We start from the raw sequence: 17,807 nt of genomic DNA on the forward strand, positions 1-17,807 counted from the left end.
TTAAATATCAGGATGTTACAAATGATGGTTTACCAAGTCATTATGAGTACATTCAGTATTAAATTGCTATATAGTAAATTAAGGTGACCAGATTTCTACTATTGAAAAGCGGGGGGCGCGTATGAGCACGCACTGCACCTTTTAGCCAAACTCCCGGTCAGGGAAACGAGAGCGCCCAGTAACTACAGCTTGGCGGAGGCGGCATTTCCCACTATGCGCTGCATAGTGCCTTCTGGGGGCTTCCACTGTTTTCCCTGGCCGAGGGAGGCGCCAGTATTAATACGCAAAATGCAGTGTGCTCCTGTGGCACTTGTCGCGTGTGACGCGGAGCACATTGCCTAATATCGGTGTTAATGCCAAAGCCCGGCGCAAAAGCGTGAGTGTCCCGCGAAAATCGGGACGGCTGGTCACCTTATAGTAAATGATCAGTATATGATCCAATGACATCTTGACATATATACAGTCTTATATGAAATCCTATATAGGAATCGCTCAGGATGAAAATAATTTTATTATTTTAAATGAAAAAAGAATGAACTATTTTTTAAAGGATGGGGTTGTATGAAAGAAAAAATGCTGTATTATTAGAGATGTAGTTATCTATTCTTTTATTCTAGTAGTAGTATATAAGTGGTTTGCTACTTGTATGTATCTAGTGTCAGAGCATTCACTCAGTATTAGTCTTGTATAAAGAAGTTTGAATTATAATAATATTTTATGAATCGCACCCTTTTTGTGGATGAAGATATTTACTTATGAAGCCATTAAATAGCTGCTCTAAAGTATTTGAGATATATTGTATTCCACTGAATACTTGGCATAATAAAAAAATTACTGATACATATGTTGTCCTCTTGCTCATCCAATTGTTCAGAATTGTAATGCAGATCAACTTTCTTAAATGAGGTAGTCAAAAGGAAAGAGAGTTTATATGTGGCTGACAAAAAAGGAAAATCATAAACTATCAGTAACATGACAAGATTTCTTATGTTACCAAGATGGTATTTTTTATATCTCGGGCAGCCCAATGCAGCGGGGGGATCCCCCTCTGGATGTGGCACATTGCTGCAAAGCCCTGGGACACCCAGTTGTGACACCCAGTGCTCCTACTGTCCTGAGCTGCATTGGCATGGTGGGGGGTATTCCCAGGAGTGGAGCTGACTTTAGTGCTGGCAAAGCAGGGCTCAGACATACAACATGACTTTTCATGGTATATATCCACTTTAAAAACTTTTTGGACTTCCCACACTGCGGGAAAGCCCTTTGGAGCAGAGAAGGCAGTGCTGGAGCAGTGCCATGGCCACCCGTATGACAGCTCTAGATTGGGCAGTTTGCCTGACTGAGGAGTGGAATGAGTGGAGGGAAGTTGGCAAATAAACTACCACACACTTTTGTTGGTGAAATTTACTGGCCTCGTCTGATTTATTAATGATTGGCAGTAGAAGCAAAGGCATAGCATGGGGTGGATCTAGAGCACTGGGCAGCTCGCCTGCTGGCCCAATGAATGCCTCAACCCCCAGCATGCCTATTTGGGGGGACCTATGCTGTTGCAAGTTAATTGGAGGCCATGCGGCTTCTATGTGGTACTCTCCTTGCCACATGGGGGTGTAGCCCAGCCATCTACCTATGACTAGGCAGATGGCATTGTGGCCTGCCACAAAACCTGAGGCCCCTTATGGGGTGCCTGACAATAGGGAGGCAGGTACACAGGTGCTGCCTCCCCCAAAAGGATTTTCCTGAATGTCAACCCACCAAAGTGAGGGGACCACCAACCCCTGTGACCTCCCAGGTTCATAAGCCTAACATCAATCTAACAATGCCTCCCTGATGATATGGAGCCATGTGTTGTTGCTCCACTCAGAAAGTATATGCCATCCACTCTTAAGAGCTGAAAGCCAAAAGGAATTGTCAGGGTGAAAGATAACCCTTCTGCCTGTGGTGGACAACCATTAGGCCAGTGCCTTGGACACCCTGTGCCAGGTCAAATCAACTTTGTCTGGGACGAGGGCCCCCTCCACTTCCTCCATTCTAACAGGGGAAACCAAAATAACAAGACCCCCAGGAGTCTTTGGAGTAACAACTGGAGGTCACCCATCATCTTCCTTGTCAAGATGATCCCTTTTTCTGCAGGTAGGTCAATCTCCCTGAACTGAATGATCACTGCGTGAGGAGGGCTGCGCTGGTAGGCAACAATGGCAGGTCATTGCATTCCCTGGTAACCCAACCACAAAATGAAAACTCTGTCACCAAAGCCCAAGTTAGAGTCTGATCTGGAAGATTCTATGAACTGGCTCACCCAAAAGATGATGCTGTGTCTGATTATTCCGACCTTGTGCCACATATCTGAAAGAACTAGAAGAAAGTACACCAAGTCAGTCTGAACATAAGATTGATAGGCAGAAGAATGCCGGCACCCAATGGCCATTATTTTGTTAGGTGTGCAGCTGGCCTTGACCGTGGAGGTGGCAGCCCTGATGCAGAAGGAAGGAATGTGCTGAGGGGGAGACCAAGTTTGGTGACACATGCAGAAGACAATCAAAACTGGTAATGTGAGAGGCACAAGCCATTTATGTGTATCAGTAAGGGACCCATTACTGAGGGGTGAAGTTTTAAGAATTCAGCCATGTGAAAGACTGGACACGGCTGACCCAATGAGGCCAAGTGGAGCTTGATCAGACACCCTTTTGCAAGCCGGTCAGTCTTGGACTGGCACATCCATACGTGCAGCATGGAGCCACTGATGACTACATCCTGAAAGGTGAGAGCCTGGCCACTGGTGTCAGTGCGCAAAGAGGCAACAGCTCATTGCTCATGAAGGAACTAAAAAAGGCAAAGGAAAGGCAGCTTTGAACATGGTAGTCTTGTATGCAAAAAAGCAAATCCTTAGCAGTAAATGCAAAAATTCCTAGAAAATGCTCAAAGTGACTGGCCTACAAAGATTGGGTATTTCAGGGGTGAGCTGCTTCCACCCCTCCAAGGGCTTCCAAGCAAGAAAGGAGCCCATTGGGTCCAGGAATCCCCTGGCCTTGGAGTAAAAAGAAATGGCTGAGAGGTGGATGATTTTGGACATCAGCCTGCAGTAGCGCAGGGATGATGAACAATACAGCATTGTGACCTCATGGACGAGAAAAGGTTTCCCCAGCCCCAGGGAGGGTGAGAAAGAGATGATAGTAAAAGATAAACCCAAGAAAAGAAAGGGCCAAAGCCCCCATAACCCCCCTGTGCTATGGTGAATTCCTAAGGTTCCACAGCTCCTTCAGAAGTTGTCCGGTTGTTGGTTTGCATGACCGCCAGGGTCAAGAATGATGACTCCTGAAAGTGAGACCATGCTTCAGTGATACTGTTATCTGTGCCGGGAATGTAACATGCTGAAAAGGAATTGTTAGCTAACAGACAGGTCACAACAAATTTTCAAACCAAATTCATGGCCCACTCAGAGTGAGAAGTCTACCTATTGATAACCCTGACTATTGCTTGGTTGTCGCACCAAAACAACACGTCCTGCCACATACACACAGCCACTACAATGGGGAAAACATTCCAAGAAGATAAGGTCCCTAATGATGCCAAAGGACTCCCAATGGCCCGGCCACCTCCGATTGCACCAGTGATTGTCAAAGAAGACACCAAAACCAAGACTGCATCAGTATGAATTTGAAATGTGTTGCCAGGGGGGGAAAACTTTTTGCTGTTGTGTCCTCTTCACTCAATATTCTTTTCTGTTGGTGTTTGCTTAGCAAAGAAATTCCAGTTTGGTCTGAATAGTTGTTTCTTTGTCTGAACTTTTCCTTGAATATTTGAAACAAATTCCTGTCTAATACCCTGCAGGTCATTTTTAAACTGATATTAGATTTTAATTGTTGAATTTCTTGTTTTAAACTCTTAAAGTCTTCCTTCATTTTAAGTTCTGATTGACTTCTGATTGGCCCTTTCCGCACGGGTCTAATAAACGTTTTTAGTGCCCAGAAGCCGTCAGAACAGGGGGCGCATGGCTGCTTCATAGCGCGCACTGCCCTTGCTTTCAACCCTCGCTGATGAAGCTACCGTTTTTCCTACCTCTCTTCCTGGCCGAGGTTTTGCATAAAGCGGCAGCACTGAAGCTGCTGCGATGCCGGATGGCGGCAGCTCGGGGCGCCTTCCCTCCCCCCATGCCCGGTCAACCTACCTGCTCTGCGGCCCTCCAGCGCGTCGCCAAGGCCTGATCTGGCACGTCGCCAGCGCGTCGCCAAGGCCTGATCTGGCACGTCGCCAAGGCCTGGGGACATGCCCCCTCTGCCCTGTGACTCCGGAGTGGTCGCGCAGGGCGGGGGGCATGTCCCCTGACGCTAACGGCGATATGAAAGTATGAAACAAAGGCTGGTAGGTCGGCCGAACGACAACTGGCATAGCGCCGCGCCATCGTCAGTAGGTTCTGGAATTAAGTCATGTATGCTGACCCAACTCCTACCGTGGCTGTGCGGAAACTGCCATTGACTTTGCAGGAAGATTGACTGAAGCTGTTTAATTATCTCCCTTCCAGTAGGTGGCAGCAGCATAACAAAATATATTGTTCAATTGTGCACAGAAAGTATTGAAAAACTAAAAGTAACTGTAACGTACTAGAATAAATAAAAGTTATCAACAAGGCTGAAGAAAATGATTGTTTACTTTTAAATAGTGGAACAATAGCCGCTTCTGTTCTCACAGTCATCAAGAAGCAGTCCTGTTATGATAGGTATGAGTTGTCTTTGGGTAATTATACCTTCACCCTAAATTTCCAACCATCATTCACTATTACAAAAAGATCTCTTAATTAATAAATCTTTTTTTAAAAAAACCCTTATCACCACCATTTCATGTGCCGTCACCAAGAAAGCACATTTCATGTGCCTTCACCAAGGAAGCAAATAATTCAGTTTACTTTTTACCAACTTTCCAGTTAAGTTCTTGTCAGTCTTGAACACATGTGTGTCCAATAGTCTTAAATCTTATGAATCAAAAAGTTTGTAATCCACTCAGTATTCTGGATACGTTATAACTATACAGGTACAGTCCAAGCAAAGAGAATACCAACTCCAGTTAAAAAAAGAAGCCAATTCTAGATAAGAGTCATTCAGAAATGCTTTAGATCTAACTTTTCAAACCTTCCGCTCAGTAACAAGCCTTGCAACTGTTCAGGTGCATGGCACACAAAATGAAAGTAACTTCACTTCAAGAGACAGAATAAATCTTAGAAGTCTCTCATATACTTATAAATCACTCCAAGAGCTTACAGATCATCGCATTCCACAGCCAAGAAGAGTTCCACATTCAAGAGAATCAATCAATCAATTAATCAATCAATCAATCAATCTGTGGTCAGCCATCCATCTTAGATGCTTTAAAATTTGTGAGTCTTGAAATCCATTTAGCATTGTTCAAACATCAGGCAAATGCTACAAAGAAAAACAAAAAAGCTTAATTTGGTTAATAAAAATGTTTTTTAATTCCTTCAGTACTCTAAAAGCTTTGAAGCAGACCCAAGAAAACTTAAAAAGATAAAGGAAACAGAATATGAAAGTAGGAGACTAAAAAGAATGAAGGGGCAGGATTTAAGAGGGCTGTCTCTTTTGCCAAAGCGGCACACTTGCACTGTCTGATCCTGAATTTTATCAAAACTAGTGGATCAAATTGAGCTAGTCCACATCAAAGTGAAGGTCCTCAAAACATTGAAGCAAGAGTTAGACCTAGTCTACTCTTTAACTGGCAATTTGCCTCTTTCAGTGAGTGCAACTGGGAGCTAACAAAGGTCAGACTGAACCAAATGCCATGTCTTCCAGAAGTCATAGAATCATAGAGTTGGAAGAGATCTCAAGGGCCATCATGTCCAACCTTCAATGCAGGAACACATAATCAAAGTCAGATTTAAACATTTTTATTTCCCCAACCCATCTCTGTCTCTCTGTCTCTCTATCTCTGTCTGTCTGTCTGTCTGTCTGTCTGTCTGTCTGTCTGTCTGTCTCTCTCTCTCTCTCTCTCTCTCTCCCCCTCCCCCCCTCCCTAAAATTGTTGGCATTATTACACAGGATGAAACTATTTTAGTTTTGCACCATAAAGAATTATGGTGACTAAATTAGGATTGTATTGCCTTCATTCCACTCCAACTTTCATCCTCTTTCCCTGAGGTGAAGGTCCTTTGCCTCTCCATTCATAGTAAACCATGATGAAGAGAAAGGGATTTACCTTCTGTAATTACTTCTTCACCTTAGAAGGAATTGTTTTTATACCCCAGTTTTCTCTGCCTTAAGTAGTTTCAAAGTGATTAACAATTAAAATCCCCCCCAAACACACACACACACACACACACACACACAGAGAAACAGTTTCCTTGGTTGATTCCCCACGGTCAGGAATCATTTGAAAACTCCAGGAAATATGCAGTCCTTGAATTATTTGTTCACAGGATATCCCTCAAGGAAGCTGCTAAATCTTGGGGATGAGCTAATGGTGCAGTCCTAGAGCTTGTCTGACAGAGCTCAAAGAAGCTCCCCAAACCAAATGAGCTATAGGTAAGGTTCTGACATGCTGGAACCTTAGGTGGATAACATGAGCCATGTCCAGCAAGGAAAGCTGAGCTATCAGCTGAAGAAACACCAGACAACATAGACAATATTCTCTATTCAAGATCAGGAATGCAATATACAGGAGTAAAGATGGCTATCCATAGAAACTCATCACTTGAGTCAGAAGAGGAAGCAAACATTAAAACAAAAACTAAGAGCCAACTGCTTCTTCCTTGTTTTCTGGTTGCTTCTTCTTTGCTGCAGAATGGCTCACCTTAAAGGGAGGTCCTAGAGTGCAGGCTAATAATCCCGTGGCTTACTGGCTAGCACTCTAACACCTTTCTAGGAGCTCTTTTCAGGGTCACTTGTCTCACCTTGTGAGCAAGGACCAGGAAGCCAGTGTTTTGGAGGCATGAGGCTGTCAGCAGGACCAGATACAGTAAGTATCTCCTGAGTCCAGGGTTGATCCTCTGTGGCTGAAGAGTCTACTGGGGGATTATTCCTAAGTGATAGAATGGTGGCCCAACTTGTACTGTGGCTCCTTCATTCAACAAGGCACCTTAGGATGGGGATCATGATAAGTGTCTGTTTCAGTGTTTTGGTGATGGGTATTGTTTATTATGAGCACCTTGAGCAGGTCTGGAGAGGCACATACAAATTCCATATATAACGAAATGATGAGACTCTCCGTCAGCCCTTCTAGTTCACATGAATGTAGATAAAGCTCTTCCTGAGCTGTGATTAGTGTCAAGCCTTTGTCCTCCACCAATAGATAAAAAGCAGAAAAAATCTATTTTGTGCAATTCACTTCACTATTTTATGGAAGACTTTTTCATAGAATATACTTTTGTGCAGAAGCCTTCAAAACAACTTGGTAAGTCTGAATGCTGTTTTGTGACCTATGAAAAATCTTGTTTTGCATTCTGAGCCTGTAGAGAACTTGTCTGGGAAATAATGCTAAATTCGGCCAAGCATTAGTGGCTGGATATCTTTATATTCCTAACCTGGATAATTATAAACTTTGGCAGTTTCACTTGTCAGAAGAGATAGGACTGCTCATAAGCAAAAAGAAATCCATCTCAGCAACTAAGCCTAAAGCTTAGCTATAGGATTGGCTGATCTGTTAGCAATATTCCTTAAAGTATAGCTATGTGCAATGGTGGCTTCAGAAAATAGGTGTGTTATGAGTTTTGCTTTTTTATTCATCCATTAAAATATTTTTTGTTGACTCTCTCAGTGATTCCCTAGGTAGCTTACAACTGGAAACAGTAAATCCTACACTGTACAATAAAATCAATTCAAAATAATCTAAAATGCACTAAAAATAAGCAGCTACCTTGGTGGTACCCTAATAATCTAAAAAACAAGAAACATATAATTCAGTTTTAAAACAGCAGCAAAAAATTAAAAACCAATTGTTGCAGTTGCATTCATGTGTCATTGATGCTGAGTTGAACCAACATTTGCTGCCTCATGCAGGCATTGTCACACAGCAATATTGTACACATCACATCTTCAAGCAATACCTGATGTATTTCAATTCACTACTACCAGGTGTGGTGATAGCTACTTTTAGATGGATATACCAAAGGTTTATCTAGATTCATAAATGATAGGTCTATTGAGCTGTTAACCATGGTAGCTAAATAGATCTTCCACGTTCACAGGCATCATATCTCTGAACAAAATAACAGTGAAAGCCAACACCTTCATGCCCTGCTTTTCAGATTCAACATGTCTTGACTGCCTGCTGATAGAAATGGATCACCAGCTAAACCTTAACCATTCCACATTCATAATGAAAATATTTTTTCTTCACAAATTAGTTTCATCCAAGGTTCTTGCTTATCTCTGTCCCCCCAAAATTAACACTTCAAATAGATCCCTCAAAAAATTTCTTCCTTTTCATTTAATTGATGACTCAAATATTAATTTCTCTCACAGAACCCTTTCTCTTTTTCAGTCAAAGAAAAGAACCACTTCCCATATTTTCCCCTCATTCTTTGATGTTTGTGCATAAGGCTATGAATGAGGTCCAAGTGCAGGAAAGGAAAATCTATAGTAATGGCAATTCCCAAATACTTGCCCTAAAAAACAGCCCAATCCCATTTCTTTCAGCATCACCCACTTTTTCAACAGAAGAGGTAGGATTTAGATTAAGCAAGGCATGCACTGTAAGGTATAATTTCAGGCAGCTGCTTTCCAGTCAAAAGTCAATCTGTTGGACGAGCCATGTTTCCTCTGTCTTTTCTCCTCTTCTAAGAAGAACAGTGCACTGCCCCAATAAAAACCAATGCATGTTTGTTGTGGAGGGTTGAGGAGGGTTGGCCTTCGTTGGTGGTTCAGGTTATTGAGCACAGAGAATGAAGTGTCACAAATACACTCATTTTAGAGAATTCATCATTGTTTTTATATCTTGAAACATTTCTGAAATAATTTCAACTGTATTCAAACTGCATGGTGTTGAAGGAAGGAAAAAGTTCTACTTCCCCACGATTCAGTTGGCAGTAAATGACTAACATCATGCAAGGCATGCATGCCATGGTTAGCACCAGTCGCTAGAACATTGCAGAGTTACACAATGCAATATTTGTAATCAGTTTTTTAGACACACCAATGACATTGTTGAATTAGGTCAATGTTATGGCATTGTGGATACCACACACTCAACTCTTGACAGAAAAGTATATTGTGATGAAGCAGTGCTCTAATTGAAGGAGGCAGAAGGAAATGTTACAGTCGTTCGTACTGTGACCATTGTTGCTGTTACTAATCAGCCATCCTCAAATGTCTGTGTTTTGTTTCCAACATTACATAGCACAGAGAAACACACAGGACGTTTTTGCTCTGGAATAATTACAGTTCGAGAAAGAGACACAGGGCTAGTTCTTAGGAAAGAAAGAAGTTAAAAGTTAATATAGGTTCTTCAGAAACTATAGGAAATTACAAAATAAGGCTTGCCACTGGCTTGAATTGACCATATTTCCTTAAAACTCAAAATCCTGATAAAAGTAAAGTTAAGCTTAAATCTCAAATATTTCTTACTGTTCTTTTTACTGAAAGGTCCTGAACAGATTGAGATCTGAACCTCTTAAAGGCAAACCCCACAATGAAATATTTAGCAACTATTAAGGTAGTCTTGTGGTTGTAGAATTATAAAGGTATAGCCTGATCTTGTCAGCTCTCAGAAACTTAGCGGGGTTGGTAGTTGGATGGGAGACCAACAAGAAAGCCTTCACAGAGGAAAGCAGTGGCATATCACCTCTGCTCGATCGCCTGCTTTGAAAACCCTATGGGGTTGCCATAAGTCGGGTGCAACGACAGCAGTTTACACACACAGGAGAAAGCCACTGGAAACAGAGACAAACAAATGCAGACAAAGAGTTTATCATTAATTGTATCTTTTTTGAGAAATACAATAAATCCTCCAATACTTTCCAAAGTAAACAGGGTCACTGCTGTAAGGAGGACAATAATTTTACTGGCCAATTGATCTTAAATATATAGATAGAGAAGACAAAAGTACCTGGACTGTGTAGTTTCTTTAGACCACATAGCCTCCAGGCTTGAGTATTTCTTTACAGATTAGAATTGTCCTAATGAATGTAGCAGAGCCAAATGCTATACAAAAGAAGCCTGGTGCTTATTATCCAGAGGTTTGAATGGCTAACAGCACCCGGGCAATTATGCTGGATGCTCATTAGTGCTGAACAAGCACTAATCAAAAATTTAATCTACCATATCATTTGTCAATTTGATTAGTTGTTTGTGGTAACCGGCTTCAGCAATCAAATGTAACAGAAAATCAGAGTCTATGTTATATTTGCAAACGAAAGTCTCTCTTCAACTCTGACCCAGTGCTTGTGAAGGAGTTATAAAATACACATCAATTCAAATCCAGCATAACAAGGAAACATCATACATATTTTATTGATGCATAGCTAGGTCCCTGGAGAAAAGAGACTTTTTGCTGTACTTCTTTTCTTCATAACATAAGGAAGCAAGCCTGTTTCTGTCGTTGCTGTGGCATAGTGAAAATATTAAACCACTGTTGGTGGACTTGTATGATAAAGTAATGCCCCCTCCCAAATTAATGTAAACATGTTTTATTCACTTAAAATTACTCATCTATAAATACTGACACCTATCACCTTGTTTAATGTAGGCATTTAAAATAACAATGTTACCTTCAGATCACAGTTTTTATTGATGCCATTGTTGTAAAATTTAATTCCAAGCCATTATTTTTCTCTCCGGCTAATTCCAGTGCTGGTAAAAATGTTGTAAACTGTTTTTATGGGAAAGTCATAAGACACTTTCAATTGTATTACTCATACATGTTTGCAATTGCTTACCTTACTTAATCGTAGTAAGAGCGACAGAATGGAATTGTGTTATTACTACTAGCAGTGGAGAACACAAGCTCTGCTTGTGTGTTCCCAAACACTTCTCACTGATCCTTGGGATTCAGGCTTGATCTATGTATGCAGTAGGACGAGTTGGAAGAAACTTGAGGTGTTAAGATGGACTGTGCTACTTTTGTGAAAGCTATCCTACATGTAAATTTCCTTGTAAACAAACAGTGCATGTGTGAGAAAGGTACTTGTGCAGCATGCTCCTTGCTTTTCTGTTTGTGGAAAATATATATATAAAGGAACACTGCATGTTTTGATCCTCTATCTATAGTTTGAATTGGCATGGCCCAGTCTGCCATTTTCCCCCTTTCGATCTGCTTCATGTATAGACAGTTTGCAGTTTCAGTGGCATTCATGATGTCTGTTTAGGATTAGTGAAGTATAGTGAGTGGAATATTGGACTCAGGACCTGTTTTCAAATCCCTCTCTACTATGAAGCTTAGTGTATGACCTTGGTACAACCTTTGTCAGTCTACCCTACCTCACAGTTTTATTGTGAGGATAAAATGTAGGGGAGGATAGAGCTCCTGAGAAAGAGAGTGGAATAAGTATAATGTGACAAATTACAGCTTTTGGCTTTCAAAATTAGCAATAGTATATTGAAGATAAAATTCACTATGAAGGAAATATTTTAATCAACCTGCTGATTCTGACAGGGACGGAGAGATAACCATTATCCATGCATTCATTTGTTCAAGATATTGCTGTTCTGCCTTTTCTAGGGTCTTGAGTAAGGCAAATTAAATCATGTCAGTATTAAAAACAAGCAATTAAAAGCAAGCCATCAGACATAAGCACAGAAAAAAATCATCCACAGGGCAGAAAAAGCTGATAAAATACCCCCTCCCCCCTTTAAAAAGCCTGAGTCATTTGAGGTTTTTGGCCTGGTGTCTGAAAGAAAGTCAAGTAGGCACCAGGTAAAAGGGAAGGGTTTTTCAAAGACCATGTTCATGTACATCTTTATATACACTGCTTAGCAAGTATGCAGCATATCGTTGTTCATTATTCTTTTCTCATTTAATACTGTAATATATCCTGTATTTACAAATCAAATGTGCATGTTCTTCTTTTAAGGTACTGTATTTACTCAAAAGGAAGGCAACCCTGAATACAACATCTCAACAATGTTTTACACATTTTTTAAAAAAATACTGGACATAAATGTAACTTGTATGCGAATGCAAGCCAATCCCCACTTTTTGTGGAGGGGGTGGCATAGCTGGAAAAAAAATCTATTCTTGCATTGTAGTAAATATTTGCTGAGAACCCAAATGATCAACTGCCATATATAGATTGGCCAAAAAAAAGCCCCTACCTGGGGGACAGAAAACAGTATTAAAATGAAATAACTGTTAACTGCTAACTTTTATTGTGACTCCTCAGAGAAATGTATGCCACTATCAAAAACTTGGAAGTGACAGCGAAGTGTTTTAATACACTGAGGCATTTCTGAAGAGAAATTACAGTACTTAATGATTTAAGGATGTGTGGAAATACATAGACTTCTAGGTTTGCTTCTAGAGGCAAAACTATTGTGATCAGAGTTTATATGGTTGGGTGAATCCTTTGCATTTTAACAACATAATTTGGAGATTATTAGAATTTCACAGCCACAGTGAAAAGGAATCCATATTCAGGAATTAATGTTCTTAACACCATATAATTCTTTAAATCTTTTAAAATCAACAGTGAATTCTACTGTCATGTAGCATGTTAAGTTGCTAGCTCTGGGTTGAGTAATTCCTGGATATAAGGGAGAAGAAGCTGCGGATGATGGTGTTTGGGGCGATGATTGATTTCAGTAGGATATTTCTTAGAGCCCAACCTCCAAAGCAGCCATTTTTTTTAGGGCAACTGATCTCTATCTTCAGTCAGTTGTAATTCCAGGATATCTCCAAACCCCACCTGGTGGTTGGCAACTCTAAGTACTGTGTGTGCTGAATTTCATGTATAAAAATAGTGACGCAAAAAGTAATCTTTCAAATAATGCAGCAACTCATTGGAAAGAAGTCCTTATCTTCATAGTCAACTGAGTTATATGTATAAACACTTCCTTTGGTTTTGTTCAGTTCTGTGAGTATTCTTCAAATTGTCATTTCCTGGATATATTGGGTTGGAGTCAAGCTTCTGCAAATAGTGCAAGCTTACAGAAAATTTTGGAGCATTCCTTTTTCATTATTGCCCAAAAAGTTACTTCTAAGGACCGAATTAGGTGATCTACTTGGCCACTAGATGGATTGGGCTTCCCACAACCTCACTTGCTTTCCCTGTGGCCTCATGGCAGCTGCAGGAAACAGGCAGTCCAATCCCAAGACCTGGGTGAGTGGGGAGAGTGCCACAGCCTTCAGAGGGCTTTTCAGTGGCACAGGGAGGCAAAAAATAAAATGAAACCTCCCTGCCACCAGAAAGCCCTCCATTGGACTACACGAACTGGAGGCAATGCCAAAGTGGAAGCTGACTAATGTCGGCTCCACTCCTGGCCACACCTTCAAAATGCCCCTGCTATGCCAGTAGGGGGAGTGGCGCAGGAGCACAAATGTGTTGCTCAGCACTATGACCAGGTGACTTGAAGGACCATAGTAGCCGCCTGCTGGAGGATTTGCCCCTCCGGAGTTTGTGGTCAGGGACGGCAAATCTGCTAGCATGGCCCCATACACCCTCTAGATGTCACTTCAGCCCCACCCCCCTCAATTTGGCTATTAATAACCCAAGCACCTCAAGACCTAATTCAAATTGAGACTGGGAGGAAATGAGTTACAGACTTCCCCCAACCCTGCACTGTTTTTCCAAGCTGAAAAAGCCCTTGGGGCTGTCCCCCCCCCCCCCGCAATGCTGTCTTAAGGACAAAGGGTCTGGTAAAAACATGCATGTATTTTCATTAGTTAAGTGGCAGTGGCTGAATTTATTTGATGCACTGTGCACACTTAGGGTTGCCAGTCTCCCAGTGGTAGCTGGAGATCTCTCGCTTTTACAACTCATCACCGGACAACAGAGATCAGTTCCCCTGTAGGAAATGGCCTCTTTAAAAGGTGGACTCTATGGCATTATTAGCCATTGAAGTCCCTCCCCTCCCAAACCCTGCCCTTCCTCAGACTTCACCACAAAATCTCCAGATATTTCCCAATCCAGAGCTTACTACCCTATGCATACTATATATTAAGTTGTGCCTCATAGCTGTGCATTTTAACAATATCCATAGAAATTTATGTAAAGAAAACAAGTAAAACAATTATTTTTGCTTTTTCTGTGTTCAGTTTCTTGATATTTATAATATTCATGTCTATAAACTTCATTCTGATAATTTGTGGTCCATTTAGTCAGTCACAGTGTGATTCTGTAAATATCCCTGTCAAGTAATAGAAATTTCAATCTGTGTTTCTGTTCCTGTTTTTTTTTAATAGTACTCTGAACAACAACAACATTACTCGCATCCCTCTGACCAGCTTCAATCATATGCCAAAGATCAGGACCCTGTAAGTACTCCATTCTGAAATTCTTAACAGCTTGAATCAAAAGATAACGTGCTCTAGTATTTTAACTCATTGCTATCTAGCAAGTTTAGATAATTTCAGTAGGGTACCATAGTATTGTTTCTCTTCAACTTGATTATGTGGGATAGGGGAAAGCCTCCATTAAAAGTGGGATGTTGGGGATGAAGAGCACCAGGGACTGCTGCAGTGCATGTAGCTAGGTCCACATCGCTCAGCATGTCTGATTGCAAGAGGAGTCTAGCTCCATGCATAATTAATTATCTTTGGGCTAATTCACATGTAATTCTGTTCTTCTCATTGTATCCTTGCCACAACTATGGTTGCCAGCTCTAGGTTAGATAAATTCCTGGAGATTTTGGGTGGTGGAGCCTGGGGAGGGTGGGATTTGGGTGAGGAGGGACTTAAATGGAGTATAATGCCATAGAGTCCCTCAGCTGCTTTCACACCTCAGCAACAAAAATAGTCATTGGTGTTCTCTCATATCTTCCTATGTTTGGTTGGAAGACAAGTGGCCCATCAGAGAATCAAACATATCATTCCACAATCAGTTCTGAAATCATTTGGGTTCTTATCAGGTATCAACTGCTTCTGTCGGCAAGTTTAACCTTGGAACAAGGTTTCCCCCTCCAGCTTTCAACTAGTTCAGAAATCCCCCTGAAATGAAATAATCTCACTGTACAGTAGCAGGAAGGGGAAAAACACACATTTCCGACTAGCCTTTGGACCAGAAGTTACCTTAATAACCACATACAAAACCTAATATATTTTGGAAAACTACTAAGCTGTCAACACTGCCACTGGTGCCAAACACAAGAAACGGAGGGCTGCGCATACCTCATATTCAGCCTGGGCCTGGTTCTTAGAACAGTGAGCTGGGAGCTGGGATAAAGTTCACTTTTTGAAGAGGACTGATAGTATAACAGTGTAAACTGCCATGTTTTGTGAACATTGCCTAGGGTTGTTAGACATGGCCTGGGAAGGAACATAGGTAGTGACATCAATTACAGAGTAATGTCATACCACTAGGAACTGCAGGAAATTCTATGATAAACCATAGACTTTCCACTGTTTCCTAGAGAGGGTTGGTGTCATATCTGGATTTTGCCCTGAAATAAAGTTGTGTCTTCAGTTCAATGATGATTTTTATGTTTATTTTTCCACTCATGCTGCAGGAGGCCTGGCAAATTTGTTTTTCTACCTTATTAATAGGTAGCATTCTGTTTACATAATGGTTTGAAATTGCCAAAAGAAAGGCAAGGATTTAACGGAAAAGTATTGTAGAAATAGCTAGTATTATGTAAAAAGGAAGTCAAGCCTTCAAATGAATATGCAGCCTCAGCTCCCTGAGAAACTTAAAAAGGCCCTTACTAAATGTAGACAGTTGTCCTTGTTTTGCAACCTTGCTTGGACTGGAGGAAGAACAGCCATATTGTCAAGTTCCTGCCAGACTACAATTCCTTACGTTGACTTCCCCCCCATAATTTGTAGGTCTAATCTTCTTAATATATAATTGTAATATACAGGCAAACTGACTTTTATTTGGTCATCCTGACAGACCAGATAACTACCTGGATTACTATGGTTTTATAGCTGTGTGTTTTCCCTCCTGTAAAGAACAGTGATCACATTAATTAATTGAAGGAAATTTATATTTTGATAGGAATTGCTTAGTGTTTTCCTTCTAATACCTTGGAGTTGTCTGTTGCTTATTTCAAATCGATCAGTCTCTGTGATAACCAGACCACAATGTCTGCTGCCATTTTCTCTTTAGTTTAATTTCAAAGATGGCTTTGTATGTAGCTCCCTGGAGACCTATATTGACTAATTCCCCTTTGCTGTAATTAAAGGAGAAAAGGGGGAAGGAAGTCATAAATGGAATTTGAAGAAAAGCTTTTATATTGAATTTTGCGAGTTACATTTTATAAAACTTAAATGCTAACCCCAAAGGATTGTCTGAAAATTTAATTTAGGATGTAACTAAAGGGACACCTTTAAAAAGTAGAATTTGTATTCAGTCCCCTGTTGTGTACTATAAATAAACTCCCATCAATTTTAAGCAGCATGTTTCAGTGTATGTGTACTGCTAAAATAGTTTCAAGTTGGCTTGTAAGTAGTCCTGACCCCAAGGTAGAAAAAGGGCTGAGCCCTAATATAAAAATCTTAGATCGTTCTGCATGTTTCTCACCAGGTTTGTAACAGACTTAAGGGCCATGAGATGAATAAATGTAAAATAAGCATTAAAAATTATAAGTTACATTTCCAGTTCTTCCCTTAAATTAGGGTTTAATTACCAATCAAATTGAGTATTGGAAAAGTTCTTTTGTTCATCAATAGCCTCCTCATCCAAGGGCAGTAAACCTCTGAATACTAGCTGCTAAAGAAAAAAAAGACACTAAACAGTACCTTTCTGCAAACATTAAATGCACCTGATCTACACTGTGGAGAGAGACATGAGATTAAGTAATCCCATTCAAAACATTTAAATACTCTTTTTATCAGAAATTGTGATTTTATGCAAATGAAAATATATGCATATTTTAATCAATTTAAATTATGACGATTGATCAATACATTAGTGGTGATAATCATTATGTACATAAGTACTCTAAAAATAACATTTTATCTTCCCAGGATTCTTGCCATCACTCCAATGTTTGTGCAAAAGATTGTTTGTGCAATCTGGTTTGTGCAAAAGATTGTTAATGTAAATACATTTTTAAAAATGCCCTGAATACCAACATGAAATACAGCTGTTACCTCCCCATATGATTAAGAAAACCAGTGTTGCTTTCTTTAACTATTGTTCATCTAGTGGTCCTCTGCACAGATACGTGTGGGAATGCATATGCGCAGGGCCAACTGTGGAGCATTTTGATAGCAAATTAAGAGCTTTAGCTGAACACACGTTCCCTCCCCCAACCACATGCCTGGACTAGCCACTTTCCCCACCCAGGTCATGTGATCAGGGAGGAGGGGCACACTCCCTCCAGATCTTTCTTTGCCTCCGCAAGGAGTCAACACCCAAACTAGATGACATCTCACAGGTGGGAAGGTGGGAGGAACTTGTGTCTGTACAAAGGACCACTAGATGAACAACAGTTATGGTAAGCCACACTGTTTTTCATCGTTGCGGCCTCTGTACAGCCCCACATGGGAGAATAGCAAGCATAGATACTGCGGAGGTGGGTGTGGCTGTTTACTGAGCCACAGATTGCAATGTAGTGTAATGCTTAATGAAATGTGTAATGCCTGTGTAATGCTTAATGAAAGTCAAAGGAGTAGACCACATAGCTGCTCTGCATGTGTCATAAGGGTGCACTCTATTCCCAAAAGCCATAGAATGTGCCCTAATGGAAGTTGGGCAAGGAACCTCAGCCTTG

The 17,807-nt window shown here is 40.8% G+C and overlaps 1 protein-coding gene across 2 annotated transcripts in view; it reads left to right on the forward strand.

The window, feature by feature from the left end:
* SLIT3 (slit guidance ligand 3) overlaps positions 1–17,807 on the forward strand; it is a 585,281-nt gene that overhangs the window by 333,909 nt on the left and 233,565 nt on the right. For both annotated transcript variants that reach the window (XM_048487936.1, XM_048487937.1), the window contains one exon: positions 14,338–14,409. In XM_048487936.1, the coding sequence (XP_048343893.1) occupies positions 14,338–14,409 (72 nt within the window). The remainder of the gene's footprint in view (positions 1–14,337; positions 14,410–17,807) is intronic.

Source organism: Sphaerodactylus townsendi, linkage group LG03, assembly GCF_021028975.2.
Source record: "Sphaerodactylus townsendi isolate TG3544 linkage group LG03, MPM_Stown_v2.3, whole genome shotgun sequence".
Lineage (NCBI taxonomy): Eukaryota > Metazoa > Chordata > Lepidosauria > Squamata > Sphaerodactylidae > Sphaerodactylus > Sphaerodactylus townsendi.